Source organism: Danio rerio, chromosome 12, assembly GCF_052040795.2.
Source record: "Danio rerio strain M-AB ecotype USA chromosome 12, GRCz13ab, whole genome shotgun sequence".
Classification (NCBI taxonomy): domain Eukaryota; kingdom Metazoa; phylum Chordata; class Actinopteri; order Cypriniformes; family Danionidae; genus Danio; species Danio rerio.
The window spans coordinates 36390001-36404485 of NC_141032.1; the positions used below are offsets into that span (position 1 = coordinate 36390001).

The window sequence follows — 14485 nt, forward strand, 5'->3', positions numbered from 1 at the left end:
ACAATGGTGATAACGCTGGATATGAACTTGAAGTATTTCTCTTACCAGCGCTGAGGATTATTTGACCAAAAATTAGCATTTCTGCTGCAATTATTATATGAAACAGAGTATTATTATTAGATATTTGCTCTCTACATGACCGCCGCAGCATCAGCTTAGGATATGGCCTGGTCCAGGATTATAGATTCCATGGCATCATTTCTTCACTGGTCTTGGATTGCATCAGTGGTGCTGCATAATCTCTAGAGGCCTCAGACCAGGTGGAAATAGAGAATAAAGAAAATATTTAGCGTAGCTGCTGTTCATAGTGTATTTAAACACGAAATGCAAAAATGAAGGGCTATAAATGAAAATAGGAGTTATATAGACAAACATAGAAACAAACATGTAAAGCATATTAGTTTTTCTAACACAATTGTATTGAGACGGAACAAGTGTGTCCTACAGGTGGTTTGTCAAGCCCACTCACCTGCGTGGAGCACACTCATGCATCATGCTGTTATGTGATGCATTGTGTGTATGTTTTACTAAAATATTGGTCTTTAATCTAGTTTTGAACTGAGAGAGTGTGTCTGAGCCTCGGACATTATCAGGAAGGCTATTTCAGCCATAAATGAGAAAGTTCAACCTCCTTTAGTAGTTTAGTAGGAGTTTTTTCATTACAACAATGTTTTGGGGGTCTTAAAAATACACTTTTGAAAATGATACTATTATTTTATATCCGTGTAAAACTGATATGTCATTACATAATTACGCAGTCCATAGCCAATCACAGTACTTGACGATTGCCCAACGGAAATGGCTGTTATTGGCTCTAATCATCAGTGCTGTTCACCAAGCAGTGATGCTGACACTAAAGAACATCCACATCTATCTGAAAAGATTTGGTGGAGATAACACACTCTCAAGTTGTTCTGAAACAGCTGAAAGAGGAGAGAAAACATCACTTCGCCACATATGAGATAAATGATGTCAGTACGTAATGACTGGTTATAATCTGTTACTGAACTGATACTGAATTGTCCACCTCTGCATTGCGGTGCATTGAGGAAACGATTCATTTGTACACCACTAACTTTTAAAACAAAGTTGAACAAAGTTTTTTACCTGTACTCTGAATAGCAGTATGCTAATGCGTTTTACTTTAGTCTTTACATTTTTTCTTTCTTAATAGACTGTGTTTCTAATATGGAACAGCCTAAACGACCCTCTCTTTGGCTGGCTGAGTGACCGCTCCTTCCTGAGCTCTCCTCAGTAAGTCTCAATTTATACATAAAATCCACATTTCCATATGATGAGCACTTCTCTCATTCATCTCCCTCTATCTGTTTTTCAGCTCTGGTTCCCAGATCACGTCCCCTGAGGTGGTTCTGAAGCGGCTGCAGGCTCTGTCCCGCAGCGGGCCTCTTTTCGCCCTCTCGTTTCTGGCCTTCTGGGTGGCCTGGACCTGGCCTGGCCTGCAGTTCCTCATCTGCCTGTGCCTTTACGATGGCTTCCTTACAGTGGTCGACCTCAATCACAACGCTCTCCTGGCCGACCTGGCGGTGTCCGCACACGACCGCACGCGTCTCAACTTCCACACCTCCTTATTTAGTGCCATCGGCTCCGTGTCCGTCTTTCTCTCGTACTCCTTCTGGAACAAGGAAGACTTCTACTCCTTCAGGATATTCTGCGTGACTCTAGCTGCTCTTTCCATGCTTGGCTTCTTTGTTGTTTCGCGACTTCTGCAGCACCGGTTTCAAAGTGAAGTCCAGCCATGCAAGACCGAGAGCCAGCCACTCACTGAGTAAGAGCGTGCTAAATGTTACTTGTCGCTTAGCGGGTACTTTTCATTCGAAGCAATTTACACCACAGTAATTGCAAAGCCAGTCCCCGTGGAGCTGCCTGGGGTTAAACTGTCTTGCTCAGGGGAGAAATGCCGATAGCGCTAGATATGAACATCATGTATTTGCATTACCAGCACTGATACTGAAAGGATTATACATTTATTTTTTAGAACTTTCTTTATGGTTTTTCAAACATTCAAACTGAAACTGAATTCAAACAACTTTAATAGTAATAATAGTTTATTTGTATATAGCGCCTTTAAAACTTAATTCTCAAAGCGGTTTACTAGAGCTGGGCGATTAATCAAACTAATTGAAATCGACATTTTATTTTAAAAGAATTCATTTAATAAATAATATAATTGTTAATTAATCGTAATCGAGGTAAATTTATCGAGGTTTTGATTTTAAGGCTAAATTGCCAAGCCTTACAAAAAAGATGCAAATATAAAAGCAGTTTAGAGTAACATTAAAATTGAAATATTCAAAATTAACAAATAAAACATTCAATTATCTATAAAACTTTGATCCAACAAACATTTACACATCTTTTAATAATAAAAGATACAATATACTAAAAATACAAATAAAAGTAAAATAATAATAAAATAAATAAATACAAAAAAGGTAATTAACTGAAATAAATAAAATAAATAAATAAATACAAAAAAGTAATAATACGTTTAAAAATAAATAAATAAGTAAATAGATAAAAACAAAATACTTTATTGAAAGGATTGTTTGACCAAAAATTTGCATTTCTGCTGCATTTAATTCATTAAACGTTGAGTATTATTATGAGACCACTTTTGTTTTCCATACAAGGAAATAGATGAAATAGCCACAGCCATATCACCCTGCAGCCCAAGACCGGTTACTCACTGAAGCTAAGCAGGGCTGAGCCTGGTCAGTACCTGGATGGGAGACCACTTGGGAAAACCAATTTGCTGTTGGAAGTGGTGTTAGTCAGACCAGCAGGGGGTGCTCAACCTGTGGTCTGTGTGAATCCTAATGCCCCAGTATAGCGAAGGGGACACTATACTTTCAGTGGGCGCCGTCTTTCAGATGAGACATTAAACTGAGGTCCTGACTCTCTGTGTTCATTAAAAATCCCATGGCACTTCTCGTGAAAGGGCAGGGGTGTAACCCCGTTGTCCTGGCCAAAGTCCCTTTATCGGCCCTTACGATCATGGCCTCCCAATCATCCCCATCCACTGAATTGGCTCTATCACTGTCTCTCCACCAATAGCTGGTGTGTGGTGAGCGCACTGGTGCTGTTGTCCTTACACATTACATTACATGATTATTTGAACAAAGAGAATTATTTCAGGTGTTGTTATAATAATTTTTTTTATCAACTAATATTGAAAACCTTATGCAATGTAGTCATTCATTTACATCACATCATTGTTTTGTGACTCAAACGTTTGAACACAATACTATAATTTGTCTCTGTGAAAGAAAAAACAAACAAACACATGATTTTATGGATACTGAAATGTTGTTTACAAATTTGTTACATAATTTAGTCTTTAGCCGTTCACAGTAGCTGACAACCTAAATAGTAACGGTTGACTACAAGAATGCATATTTGCAGATACATAGAGTTCTTTTATAAAGTGACGTTAATATTTATAGCTCTTTTCACACAGTAATACCAGTCATTTTCTTGAAAATTCTGTATGTGTGTAAAGGGCTAATGTCTCTGGCTGCGTCCGAAATTGTCCACTACTCAGTAGGTACTGCATTTGAATTTGAATGTATTCGACTGTTAGAAAAGTATGCAGTATGAATGGAACTCTGACTACATCCATCATTTTGTCATGATCACGTGATCTACCCATGTCAGTTACGTCACTTCTCATATACTGTTTTTCCAATTCTATGAATTCGGACATACTACTCGGCCTGCATACTGATTTTGATGTACTATATAGTATGGAAGTATTCAATTTCGGTTGCAACCAATCACTATCTAGTTTCATGCTTTGGAAAGAAAGCATCAAGTAAAGCATTTTTTATTTTATTTTTCTATACCACTGACTTTACTTATCAAGCATCAACACTTCAAAAATAATAAATTGTATGCTAAATAAAATGCAAAAAGTTGCACTGACTAACAAAACGACTAACAGAAATAATAGTACATTTATTACATTTCAGGCTTAATTTTATACTTTAACTTAAATACGTTATAATTTGATTTGAACTGTTCCAGGTGTAGATTTTCTGTAAGGAATGTGAAGGCTCTGTTCTCTCTTATTTAATCCACCCACACAGTCTTGCGCAAGTTGCAAGTTTTTATAAAATGTTGGCATAAGTGTTATAATGGATGCAAGTGTTCTAAGTAGTTAAATGTGTTTTAATCATCTATATAAGAATTTTCTATGCATTAAAACAGATAATCAGCTTGTGTGCAAGCTTTTGACAGTTATCAGGTAACATAGAAATATTTTAGAAGCTCAGCCAATCAGAATTGACAATTGAAGTCAAAATTATTGGCCCTCCAGTGAATTTTCTTTTTTAAATATTTCCCAAATGATGTTTAACAGAGCAAGGAATTTTTCACAGCATTTACTATTATATTTTTTTCTTCTGGAGAAAATCTTATTTGTTTTATTTAGGCTAGAATAAAAGCAGTTTTTAATTTTTTAAGATCAGTATTATTAGCCTCTATAAGCATATTTTTTTCGATTGTCTACAGAACAAGCCATTGTTATACAATGACTTGCCTAATTACTCTAATTTGCCTAATTAACCTAGTTAAGGCTTTAAATGTTACTTTAAGCTGTATAGAAGTGTCTTGAAAAATATCTGGTAAAATATTATTTACTGTCATCATGGCAAAGATAAAAGAAATCGGTTAGTCGAAATGAGTTATGTTTAGAAATGTTAAATAATTCTGACTTTAACTGTATATATTTTATTGGATGAATTTGTCCTTAACCTTATTTTTTTCCTTGTTTTTTTTTTTGCTGCCTTCTGTTGGGTTGTCAATCCTCTTTGACATTTGTACAGACTGAGTATCGGTCAAGCTCCTTTTACCTCAGCTGAGAAGCCGGTCACACTTGGCGAGTATTTAAAGCAGCTGTCACGCCACAAGAACTTCATGTGGTTTGTCTCTATGAACCTTGTGCAGGTAATTATGAGTCCAAATGTGAAGCAAAGTAGAAGTGCACTCATTCAACTGGAGAACTGAATATATATATATATGTATCCTCCATCTGCAGGTATTCCACTGCCATTTCAACAACAATTTCTTCCCTCTTTTTCTGGAGCACCTCCTGTCAGACCGAATCTCTGCCTCTACTGGGTCCTTCCTGCTGGGTAAGACAGACAGAAATCATTTATTTACATAGCTATTTTGGTGTCACTGTATTTTGATGGTTTCCCAACCACCTGCACGATATGTATCTCTGCACATACATTTTCTTCTAACTCCAAGCCTAGACTAATCCTCTACTGAGTAAGCACTACACCTAAATGTTAGTAAAGTGAATTTTACTCAGTCAACAGAATGTGTAAAGGCTTGGATCAAAGAATAAGCTAAGGTTGTGTCATTTTTAACAAATTCAGGCAAGATTAAATTTGTTTGGGGAGTTTATTAGAGCTTACCTACAGTATAAGCAAACCTTCGAGAAATGTATACTAGTAAATGTATTTAAACTACAATTGCTCAGGGGTGATAATGATATAAATACAGCGGGGAAAATAAGTATTAAGCATGTCACCATTTATCTCAGAAAACATATTTCTAAAGGTGCTGTTGACTTGATTTTTTCCCTGGATGTTGGTAACAACCAAAGAAATCCATATATACACAGAAAACAAATCTAATTTGTTTACAAATTAATTTATGCGTAATAAAATAAAATGACGCAGGGAATAGTATTGAACACATGAAGAAAGGGAGGTGTAGAAAGGCAGTGAAAGCCCAGACTCAGATCTCAGTAGTTCTTCAGCAATCCCCTGCCCTTTCTTAAGAGTAAATGAATATTAGCTGCTTCAGTCCAACATCTACATTAGCAGGATGATGAAGATGAAACCAGGGTGGACATTTTAGCAAGACAATAATCCAAAGCACAGCCAGGGAAACTCTGAAATGCTTTCGGAGAAAGAAAATCCAAGCTGTAGAATGGCCCAGCCAATCACCTGACTTGAATCCAATATAAAATACAAATCAAAGATCAGATTTGATTGACGAAACCCACAGAACCGGCAAGATTCTGTTAAAAACTTACACCTGAGCAATTCATGTGACCTGAAGGGCGTTCACTGCGTTAAACATATGCTGGAATAGTTGGTGGTTCATTCTGCTGCTATTCCCCTGATAAATAAGGGACTAAGCTGAAGGAAAATGAATGAATAATTAGGCCTTAAAGGGGACCATCAGAATTAGGTGTAACCATCATTGTATATGCTTAAATATGACTAATTCTCTGCTTTGGTGTGAGACAGGAATTTCTTACATTGCACCTCATCTGAACAATCTCTACTTCTTGACGCTGTGCCAAAGACTGGGTGTGTATCAGGTGGTTCGTGGACTCTTCATGCTGAAGCTGGGTCTCAGCGTGGCCATGCTTTTAGCAGGGGCCGACCAGATCTACTTGCTCTGCATCTTTATTGCTAGGTGAGAAATGGGTCAGACTGTGAAATGCAATTCATAATGTTAAGATTAGGTTTTTAGTAGGGCCATACAGAATCATTTTATGCTATTTCAGCAAAGAATTTTGTAAAAAATCTGCGGATTTATACTAAATGATTTTAGGAGTATCGTAACTAAAAACTTAATATATGAAATATAATCTGTTTTTAACTTTGATTTAATGTTTACAATGCAAATCCAATTAGGTTTACTTATTTGGTAAACAAAGCAAGTCTCTCATGTAGTATATCTACTAAACGACAGAAAATATTACTTTACAAACTGTATTGTAAGTAAATCAGATGAACATTTTAATATTACTGTCATTATTATTATTATTAATTATTTATTATCACAATAATGCTTGTGAAATTAATTAAAAAACTGAATAAATATAAATGTACATACATATACACCAGTAAATACATCTCAATGGCTAAAAATCTGCAGACATCTGTGAATTTCTGCACTCGCAGATTCTGTGTGGGCCTATTTATTAGTCTTTGTTTTAAATGAGCAGGCGTGCATTTGTTTTCTCGCAAATCAATGTTATTTTAAGATGAGACATAATAGAAGGAGATAAGAAAAAGCTGGAATGTCCTGTCTTAATTGTTAGAATTAATTGTAGAATTATGAATTAAGTGAATTTCTAGAATGTTTTGTTAAGTTTAATCAGAGCTTAATTTGAGTCGGATCTTACTGGATCCTGTTTCGGAAAATGTCAGAAATTCGTGTTTTGCATTCGGGAATTTATTTTAATGGCATCAACTTGTGCGTGGTGCTTGCATGTGTGCGTGTGAGAGAGAGAGAGAGAGAGAGAGAGAGAGAGAGAGATGTGAATGAGCGCAAGCGAAGGCTGTGTGCAAGTTAAAGCAAAAGATATGTTTAACTATTGGCCCTCAACAATATTTTCAGCCAATCAGCTTCATTATGTTCACAATCACTCTGATTGGTTAGTGATTGTTTTGTGAGCAGTGAAAATAAATAATCGCATAGTGGCCAACCTAAATAGTATTTGTTTTTTCATTATGGCAAAGAGGCAGTCAAGCATATATTTATTTTTTAAAACCACAAGTAAATCTGATAATGAGCCTGGTCAAAAGAAATCTTCATAAGATGAAACTGCACCCTTGGATCAGGATAGTGGGAGACAGAAGCAAAGCAATCTCGAGTCAGCAAGAAAACATAGAGGTAACTGTTGGGTTTTCTTGAAGATTAGGCCGAGTCAATTAATTACTAATTTTTTCACTTCACAATAATAGTGAAGTGAACTGAATAGTGAATGTTCATATGATTTATTGTTGTACCAACATGTTTTTATTATCCATGATTGACCTGTAATGTAGAAGAAACAAAAAATGTCTCTTTTTTTTTTTTTTCTTTTTTTTTTGCGCTATCACTGTTAATGACGTAATCTTTTGGGAAAGCTGATAGTGTGTGGTGGACGTGGGTCACGGTAACTTTTATTTCCTGGTTTTGTTCCGGGAATTATTAATTTACAAATTAAGCACTGGTGTTAATCTTTTTTTTTTTTTTTAAGATTTTAGGTTGTAGTTGTAATTAAATATACTACATGTTTTAGTTGTGTTATATGAATTAATTTTGATCCATCTTACACAAATGATTTCAGTCTTAAAGGAGTATTTTGCCTAATTATCATTTTAGTATAATTTACTCAACCGTGTATTTCCTTCCAGCAAAACCAAAGGAGATATTTGATAGAATATTCAGGCTTCTATTTTTATACATGGAAAGCAGATTTTACAACAGAACATACCAAACAATTGGTGTAATAAAGCCTGTATTTTCGCAAAAAGCCACAAATATGTCATCAAAACAGTGTTATTTTAGTACTGAGACACTGTTGTTGGTGTTGATTTTTATATAAGTTCTATTTTCAGTGTTTTCATTTATTTCAATTTTCTTTGTAACTTTAAGTTTTATGTTAACACCACATCAAAATCACATTGAACTAAACTTTTAAAAGTGTGCCTGTGTGTATGTTTTCTGGTTTTAGTGATTTACAAGGACAGACATTTTTATTATGATATGGGTATGATCTAATTATTACATCATATGGGGACACGTCTGATGCTTTTGTTGTTCAAAATGCTTAAATCATACTTACAGGGTCTTTTGACGTTCAAAATTTGTCATTGGTTATCAATAAGACTTGGTTTTAGGGGTGGGATAAGCAATGTAATAATAATTTTTACAGTATAAAATACATTACGCTTATGGAGAGTCTTTATGAATCACTAGTGCCAACATATGTGTTTGTCTTTGAATCTTTCAGTCTTTTCTAGTTTTTGATTGTTGTTTGTGTCTTCTTAGCAATCGTGTTTTCACCGAGGGCACTTGCAAGCTTCTGAATCTGGTGATCACAGATCTGGTGGATGAGGATTTTGTGATGAACCGCAGACAGCAGGCAGCTTCTGCTCTTCTCTTTGGTATGGTTGCCTTGGTAACCAAGCCTGGCCAGACCTTTGCCCCTCTAATTGGTACCTGGCTGCTGTGTCTCTATACAGGTGTGTGTGTGAATAAATGTGCATTACAAGTAACATTCACATTGAATCATTTCCAATCACTTATTTAGCAGATGGTGGATCCAAAGTGAAATATAAATGCGCAAACAAGAGCATTTTTCATGCAGGAAGAACTATGAAGCATCTTTTCTTCTCATTTCACTAAACTTTCATGTTTTAATATGTGTAGCTGCAGTACAGTTTGCTGTACTTCAAAAAAATGTGTGAATTTTAATGAACATTTTCTCCATGTGTATAGTAGTATACCCATTTTTCATAGCTCATTTTTCCTATTACATAAAGTTTGTTTGTTTGCTTTATTTTGTTACTACAAAACTGTTTTAAGTTTTGTGTTGGTTGGAATCTTTATATACATAACTCTTATGCTTACTATGACTACGGTTTTTTGATGTTTGATGCATTTTTTTAGGATTTGATCATATAAGGATCATATTTCAATATTTCTTTTACACTTTCACTGACATACATTTCTTTCAGCATCATACCTGATAATATTTACCAAAACATTGTTCATACTAGCCAATCTACATAACTAAAATTATATAATATTAAACCATTTGACCTGCAGGCTTCAAATATAAAATAAAAAATATTCTTTTTCTGCTCCACAGCTTAATATTATATATTTTATTAGCTTTCAAAATATTTTAAAGTTGTATTTTTAACGTTTTAAAGCCTTGTCATCAGAAATGGAAGCCTGTTAATGAATGGCTTCTACTTAAATAATACCTTGAATATTTTCTCTTTTATTTTTAATCCATTTCAGTGGTTGGCATTTTTGCCCTTTTGTACCCAATCTAAAATTGATTTCTGAAAGTAAATGTGTGATCTATTAAAAGATTAATAAAAAACAACCTTATTATTAACGTTTATACTGTTTGCATAAATACAGCCAATAGTAAACAAAATGAAAAATCATAAAAATATCTGTAAGGATGCACAACCGGTAAATAAAAGTAAAAAAAAAAATAATAATAACATTTAAAAACATTTTAAATGTTTTTACTAGTTCGATCTTTTAATTTAAAGGGTTAGTTCACTCAAAAATACAAATTCTATGATTTACTCAATTTGAAGACAAGTTTTTTTATGTCAGTCAAATCCAATTAGAGTAATTTAAATAATTTTCTGGCCTTTTCCAGCTCTACAATGGTTGAAGTAATACATAATGATTTTGCTAAGCACGATGCGATCCTGGATTAACACCTATGTTAAGCCTGGAACATCATTTTTGTTTGGAAATGTAATCTATACCTATTCTTTTCCCGTAAACCCAACCATAGCTGTAAACTATTCCCAAAATCAGAGGATAATAGTAGTTGGATTACAATCATGTAGAAGTGCATAAACGTAGCCCTAAGCCTAAACGGAAAACGTATCTCTTAATTCTAATTGGCTGATTGGAATGTTGTTCCAGGATCAACATAGATGTGAATTCAGGAACATGTCCTACTTGGTGAAATCTATGGAGCTAATAATATGCCAAAACAATCTCAATTTGAACTATTAGCAATCGTAATTAACTAAAACCGAATATTATATGCCATTAAAATCATGTTTTGAATTTAAATTCCTTAACTTTCTTAAGATGCTATTTGTTACAATATTCTATGTTGTACAATATTCAATATTCTATCATCTGCATTTGACTTTTCGGTGATCGTCTACTCTTCCTTGTTGATCACCCCTGACCTACTGTACTTTCTGCTCGATTTGAATTTCACAATCTGAATTTTAGAATATTGAATTTGATCCTCCAAATTTTTTAATCTTGAAAATTTGAAACTGTATTTTTACAAACCCAAAATCTGCAATCTATGAATTCAGAAAGTAAAAAAATACTTAAATATCAAACTAAAAAAAATGAGTTGTCCTTAATTTCAGATGTTCAATATTCAAGTTAAGAAATAAAAATTCAAAACATGATTTTAATAGCATTTAAATATTCTGTTTTATTAAATTACAATTGTTAATAATTCAAATTAGCACAGTTTAAACTCAGATTGTTTTGGCATATTATTAGCTCCATGAAAACAGGTTGGTGAGTAGCGGGCTGCTGATTTGTACACTGTAAAAATAAAGTTGACTTAATATTGTACGGCAACTTGCTGCACGGCTTTTTTGATCTGTCTCGGCTTTTAACCAAATAACTGCAATTGACTCGATTTAAGTTGGGACAACTAAAAAAGCACTGCAGCAAGTTGCCTTAAAATCATGTTTCTTTTTTTGCAGTGTATCAGCAGTCCAAAAGAAGTCCGATAAAGCCCATCCATCCATAATAAAAACTGCCTCCTTGCTGAAGCACAGTATCGATTTCCTCATCTCGCATAAACTTGCTGTATCTTCAAGTCTCCTCATTCTCTCTGTGATTTATTTCTTTCTCCAGGATATGACATCTTCGAGAGGAACTCTGTAGCAGAAGCCCCGATTGCAGCTCCTGCGCTTCCCGTGCCGCTACGTCAGGGTTGCTTTTACCTGCTGGTGTTTGTGCCCATTTCCTGTGCCCTTCTTCAGCTGCTGGCATGGTCTCGCTTCACTCTGCATGGGCGCAGGCTACAAAACATCAAGACTCTTCGACAGAGTGCCCAACACAGCCACCTCATAGATGTCAAGGCTATATAACACTCCTGTAAAAAGAAAAAGACAGATGAGCAGCGGGCATTTCCCCAAAACCAGACCTTCAGTAGAGAATAGTGAGGCCAAATACTGCAGCAGACACTCAACACAGAATGTATGGTCCCGTTTTATTATAACCTGCCTTAATTTGCTACGTTTGGGTATTTATATTGAGTATGTGACCAAATATGAATAGGGATATGAGAGTCTTGAGGTTTTGGGACCATATTGATCAATACAACCAACTGCCGTCAAGTATGTAGTTTAATGGGTTGATAATCAAGCCAAATCTGTTTGCATCTCCCTTGTCTGTATGTGACAATACACACTGTGTTTTAAGAAAGGGCACGTTTACAGTAAGTGTTCATTGGTATTCCAGGGATACATGTTGGTTTTGGAAACGCATGGATGTTTGTTGATACTATCTTTGTCGTTCAGGCGGGTGTGAAGAGTTGTGTCGTGGCCAGTTTTATGACTTTTACAGTTACTCGTTGATATCAGTCATTATTCATACTGAAAGGTATGTATGTTATAGTTCAGATGAACCCAAAAGCAGACTGTGTGTTGCACTAGCATGTATAACTAACATATTTTTGTACCGAATGCCCGAGTTCTCTTTATATTTGTGTTTTTAGGGTTGTCAATTTGACTGAGATTTGAAGACGGCTATTAATTAAATGGCCAGTTTGACATTAAATACAGATTGACCTCTTAAAGTAGCAGAAATAGTTTTGTATCAAGGTTTTACAAAGTACATTTTTATTGCCAAATTTGTATTCTTAACTTTTAAGAAAAGGTGTCGTTGATGAGACATTGGTGAAATTGCGGTTTCTGTGTCATCGTTGCACATAACAATATATGAAACACGACGAAACGTCTTAATATTAATGTATTTTAGGCCTTAGATGGTTTAATCGTCTGTTCATTCAACTGCTTGTTGATGCAGAGTAGGCACATCTGATGTTTTACTCATATCGGTTATTTATTTTCTGAAACATCTGAGTTATGTCTTACAAATGTGACCGAGACTAATGCCGAGTTCAGACTGCATGATTTTTAAAGTAGTTGTGTCACAGATGTTTTCACACTGCATGACTCTCTGGGCTAGTGTTTCATTGGTGCAGTGTTTACACTGCAAGATGGATTGATGACAGGGGGATTTACACTGCATGACTTTACAATAGGAAGAATCACAGACAACTTTGTTTTGGTCCACAAACTACATCTCACAACCAAACACATGTGAGAAGTGACATTGAAACAACTCGAGGTCACGTAGTTTATCTTTTGTTATTAACTACATAAGTAGGAAGACTTTAATGGGGTAGAAAATTTACTTATTTTGCTCATTTGGCTTTGGAAGCCACTTTTCCTCAACTTTAATTTTTTTCCCCACCTGGTTGTGATATTGCTCAGATGACACATCATTCATATGCGGGTGCTGCTGCCAAATTTACACAATTCTTTCCTCCATTTCTTAGATCCAAATAGACTGAAAATAAGTGCTCTCCCCCAACCTCCCACTGGCCTGCAGATACTCATACTAGATGCTGCTCTCTCATTGGCTGTAGGCAGGCCCGGATTGGCTAATCGGGAGGACCGGGAGAATTCCCGGTGGGCCGGTCCGTTTTTTGGCCGCGAGGGCCGGTGTCCCCAGCTTCAGAATCTGTTGCTCTCATCAGTCACACTTTTTAAATTAATTAATTTATTTGACCAGTCTTCTTATTCATTATTTCACCGTAGCTCTGCTCTTTTTATATATAAGTAGCCTGCAAATTACTGGTGATTCAACTACGACTGCTGTGGTCCAGTGGTTAGCACGTTAGATTACGACGCCACCGATCGGGGTTTGAATCTCACCTGAGTATGTTTTTTTTTTTTTTTCCCTCTCATTTTTATTGTTAAGACATATAATACTGTTAGAGTTGTTGAACATTTGAAGTTCTAAAGCAGCTGTTTTCTTAAAAAAAAAAACGTGATATTGTAATTAGAAACTGAATTGGAAATGTCCTTATTTTAATATAGTCAGTCGTGAACTGAGGTGGGCCGGTCTGAGGCTTGAAACTCCAGGGCTGAAAAGCAGTCCCACTCCGGCCCTGGCTGTAGGTGATCGCTGATGTCATTATCATCAGAACACATTTCACACTGCATGAATAGCTCCAGATAATTAGCATGCCAAACATCTCAAGGGTGTCGTTGACTCCTCTGCGATTTTCTCAGATCGGGTCTTTGATAGTTCACACTGTGTGATTTGTTACTACGTGAACGAGCACCAATGTGCCTGTGATTTCGGTGCGTCCGAATCGGGACTAAAAAAATGCAGTCTGAACTCGGCATTAGAATATACAGTTTTCTTAATGCTTTTGCCCATTGTTCAAGACATTTAGCTTGCAAATAAATGTTGTTTTTTGTCTCAGTGTGATGTTATTGCCTTACAATTCCTGAAATATCCATTTTCGTCTCTAAATTCATTTATCTAAAACAGTAGTGTCCAAACTTGGTGTCGGAGGGCCGGTGTCCTGCTGAGTTTAGCTCCAACTTGCTTCAACACACCTGCCAGAACGTTTCTAGTAAGAGCTTTATTAGCTGGTTCAGGTGTGTTTCATTAGGGTAGGTAAACTCTCCAAGACACCGGCCCTCCAGTAACAAGTTTGGACTCCTCTGATCTAAACACTTTTTTTTTGTTATAACTCGCACAATGTGTAATACTAATGAACACAATGAAGTACATTGGTAAAATACAAGATGTCAGATTTTGATGTCCGAGTCGAGTAGAATTGCAATCATTTTAAATGTTGTAGTTAATTTTAAGCAAGCGTTTGCTTTAATACTTCTCATTACTTTGGTAACAA

General features: G+C 35.6%; 1 protein-coding gene across 2 annotated transcripts in view; it reads left to right on the forward strand.

The window, feature by feature from the left end:
* slc68a1a (solute carrier family 68 member 1a) overlaps positions 1-14049 on the forward strand; it is a 21598-nt gene extending 7549 nt beyond the window's left edge. The window contains exons 3-9 of one of the 2 annotated variants that reach the window (XM_087274979.1): positions 1175-1254; positions 1337-1786; positions 4845-4965; positions 5057-5153; positions 6285-6456; positions 8806-8999; positions 11404-14049. In XM_087274979.1, the coding sequence (XP_087131105.1) occupies positions 1175-1254; positions 1337-1786; positions 4845-4965; positions 5057-5153; positions 6285-6456; positions 8806-8999; positions 11404-11639 (1350 nt within the window). In that variant the 3' untranslated portion in view covers positions 11640-14049. 2 annotated transcript variants of the gene reach the window in all.
* The last annotated feature ends 436 nt before the right edge of the window (positions 14050-14485 follow it).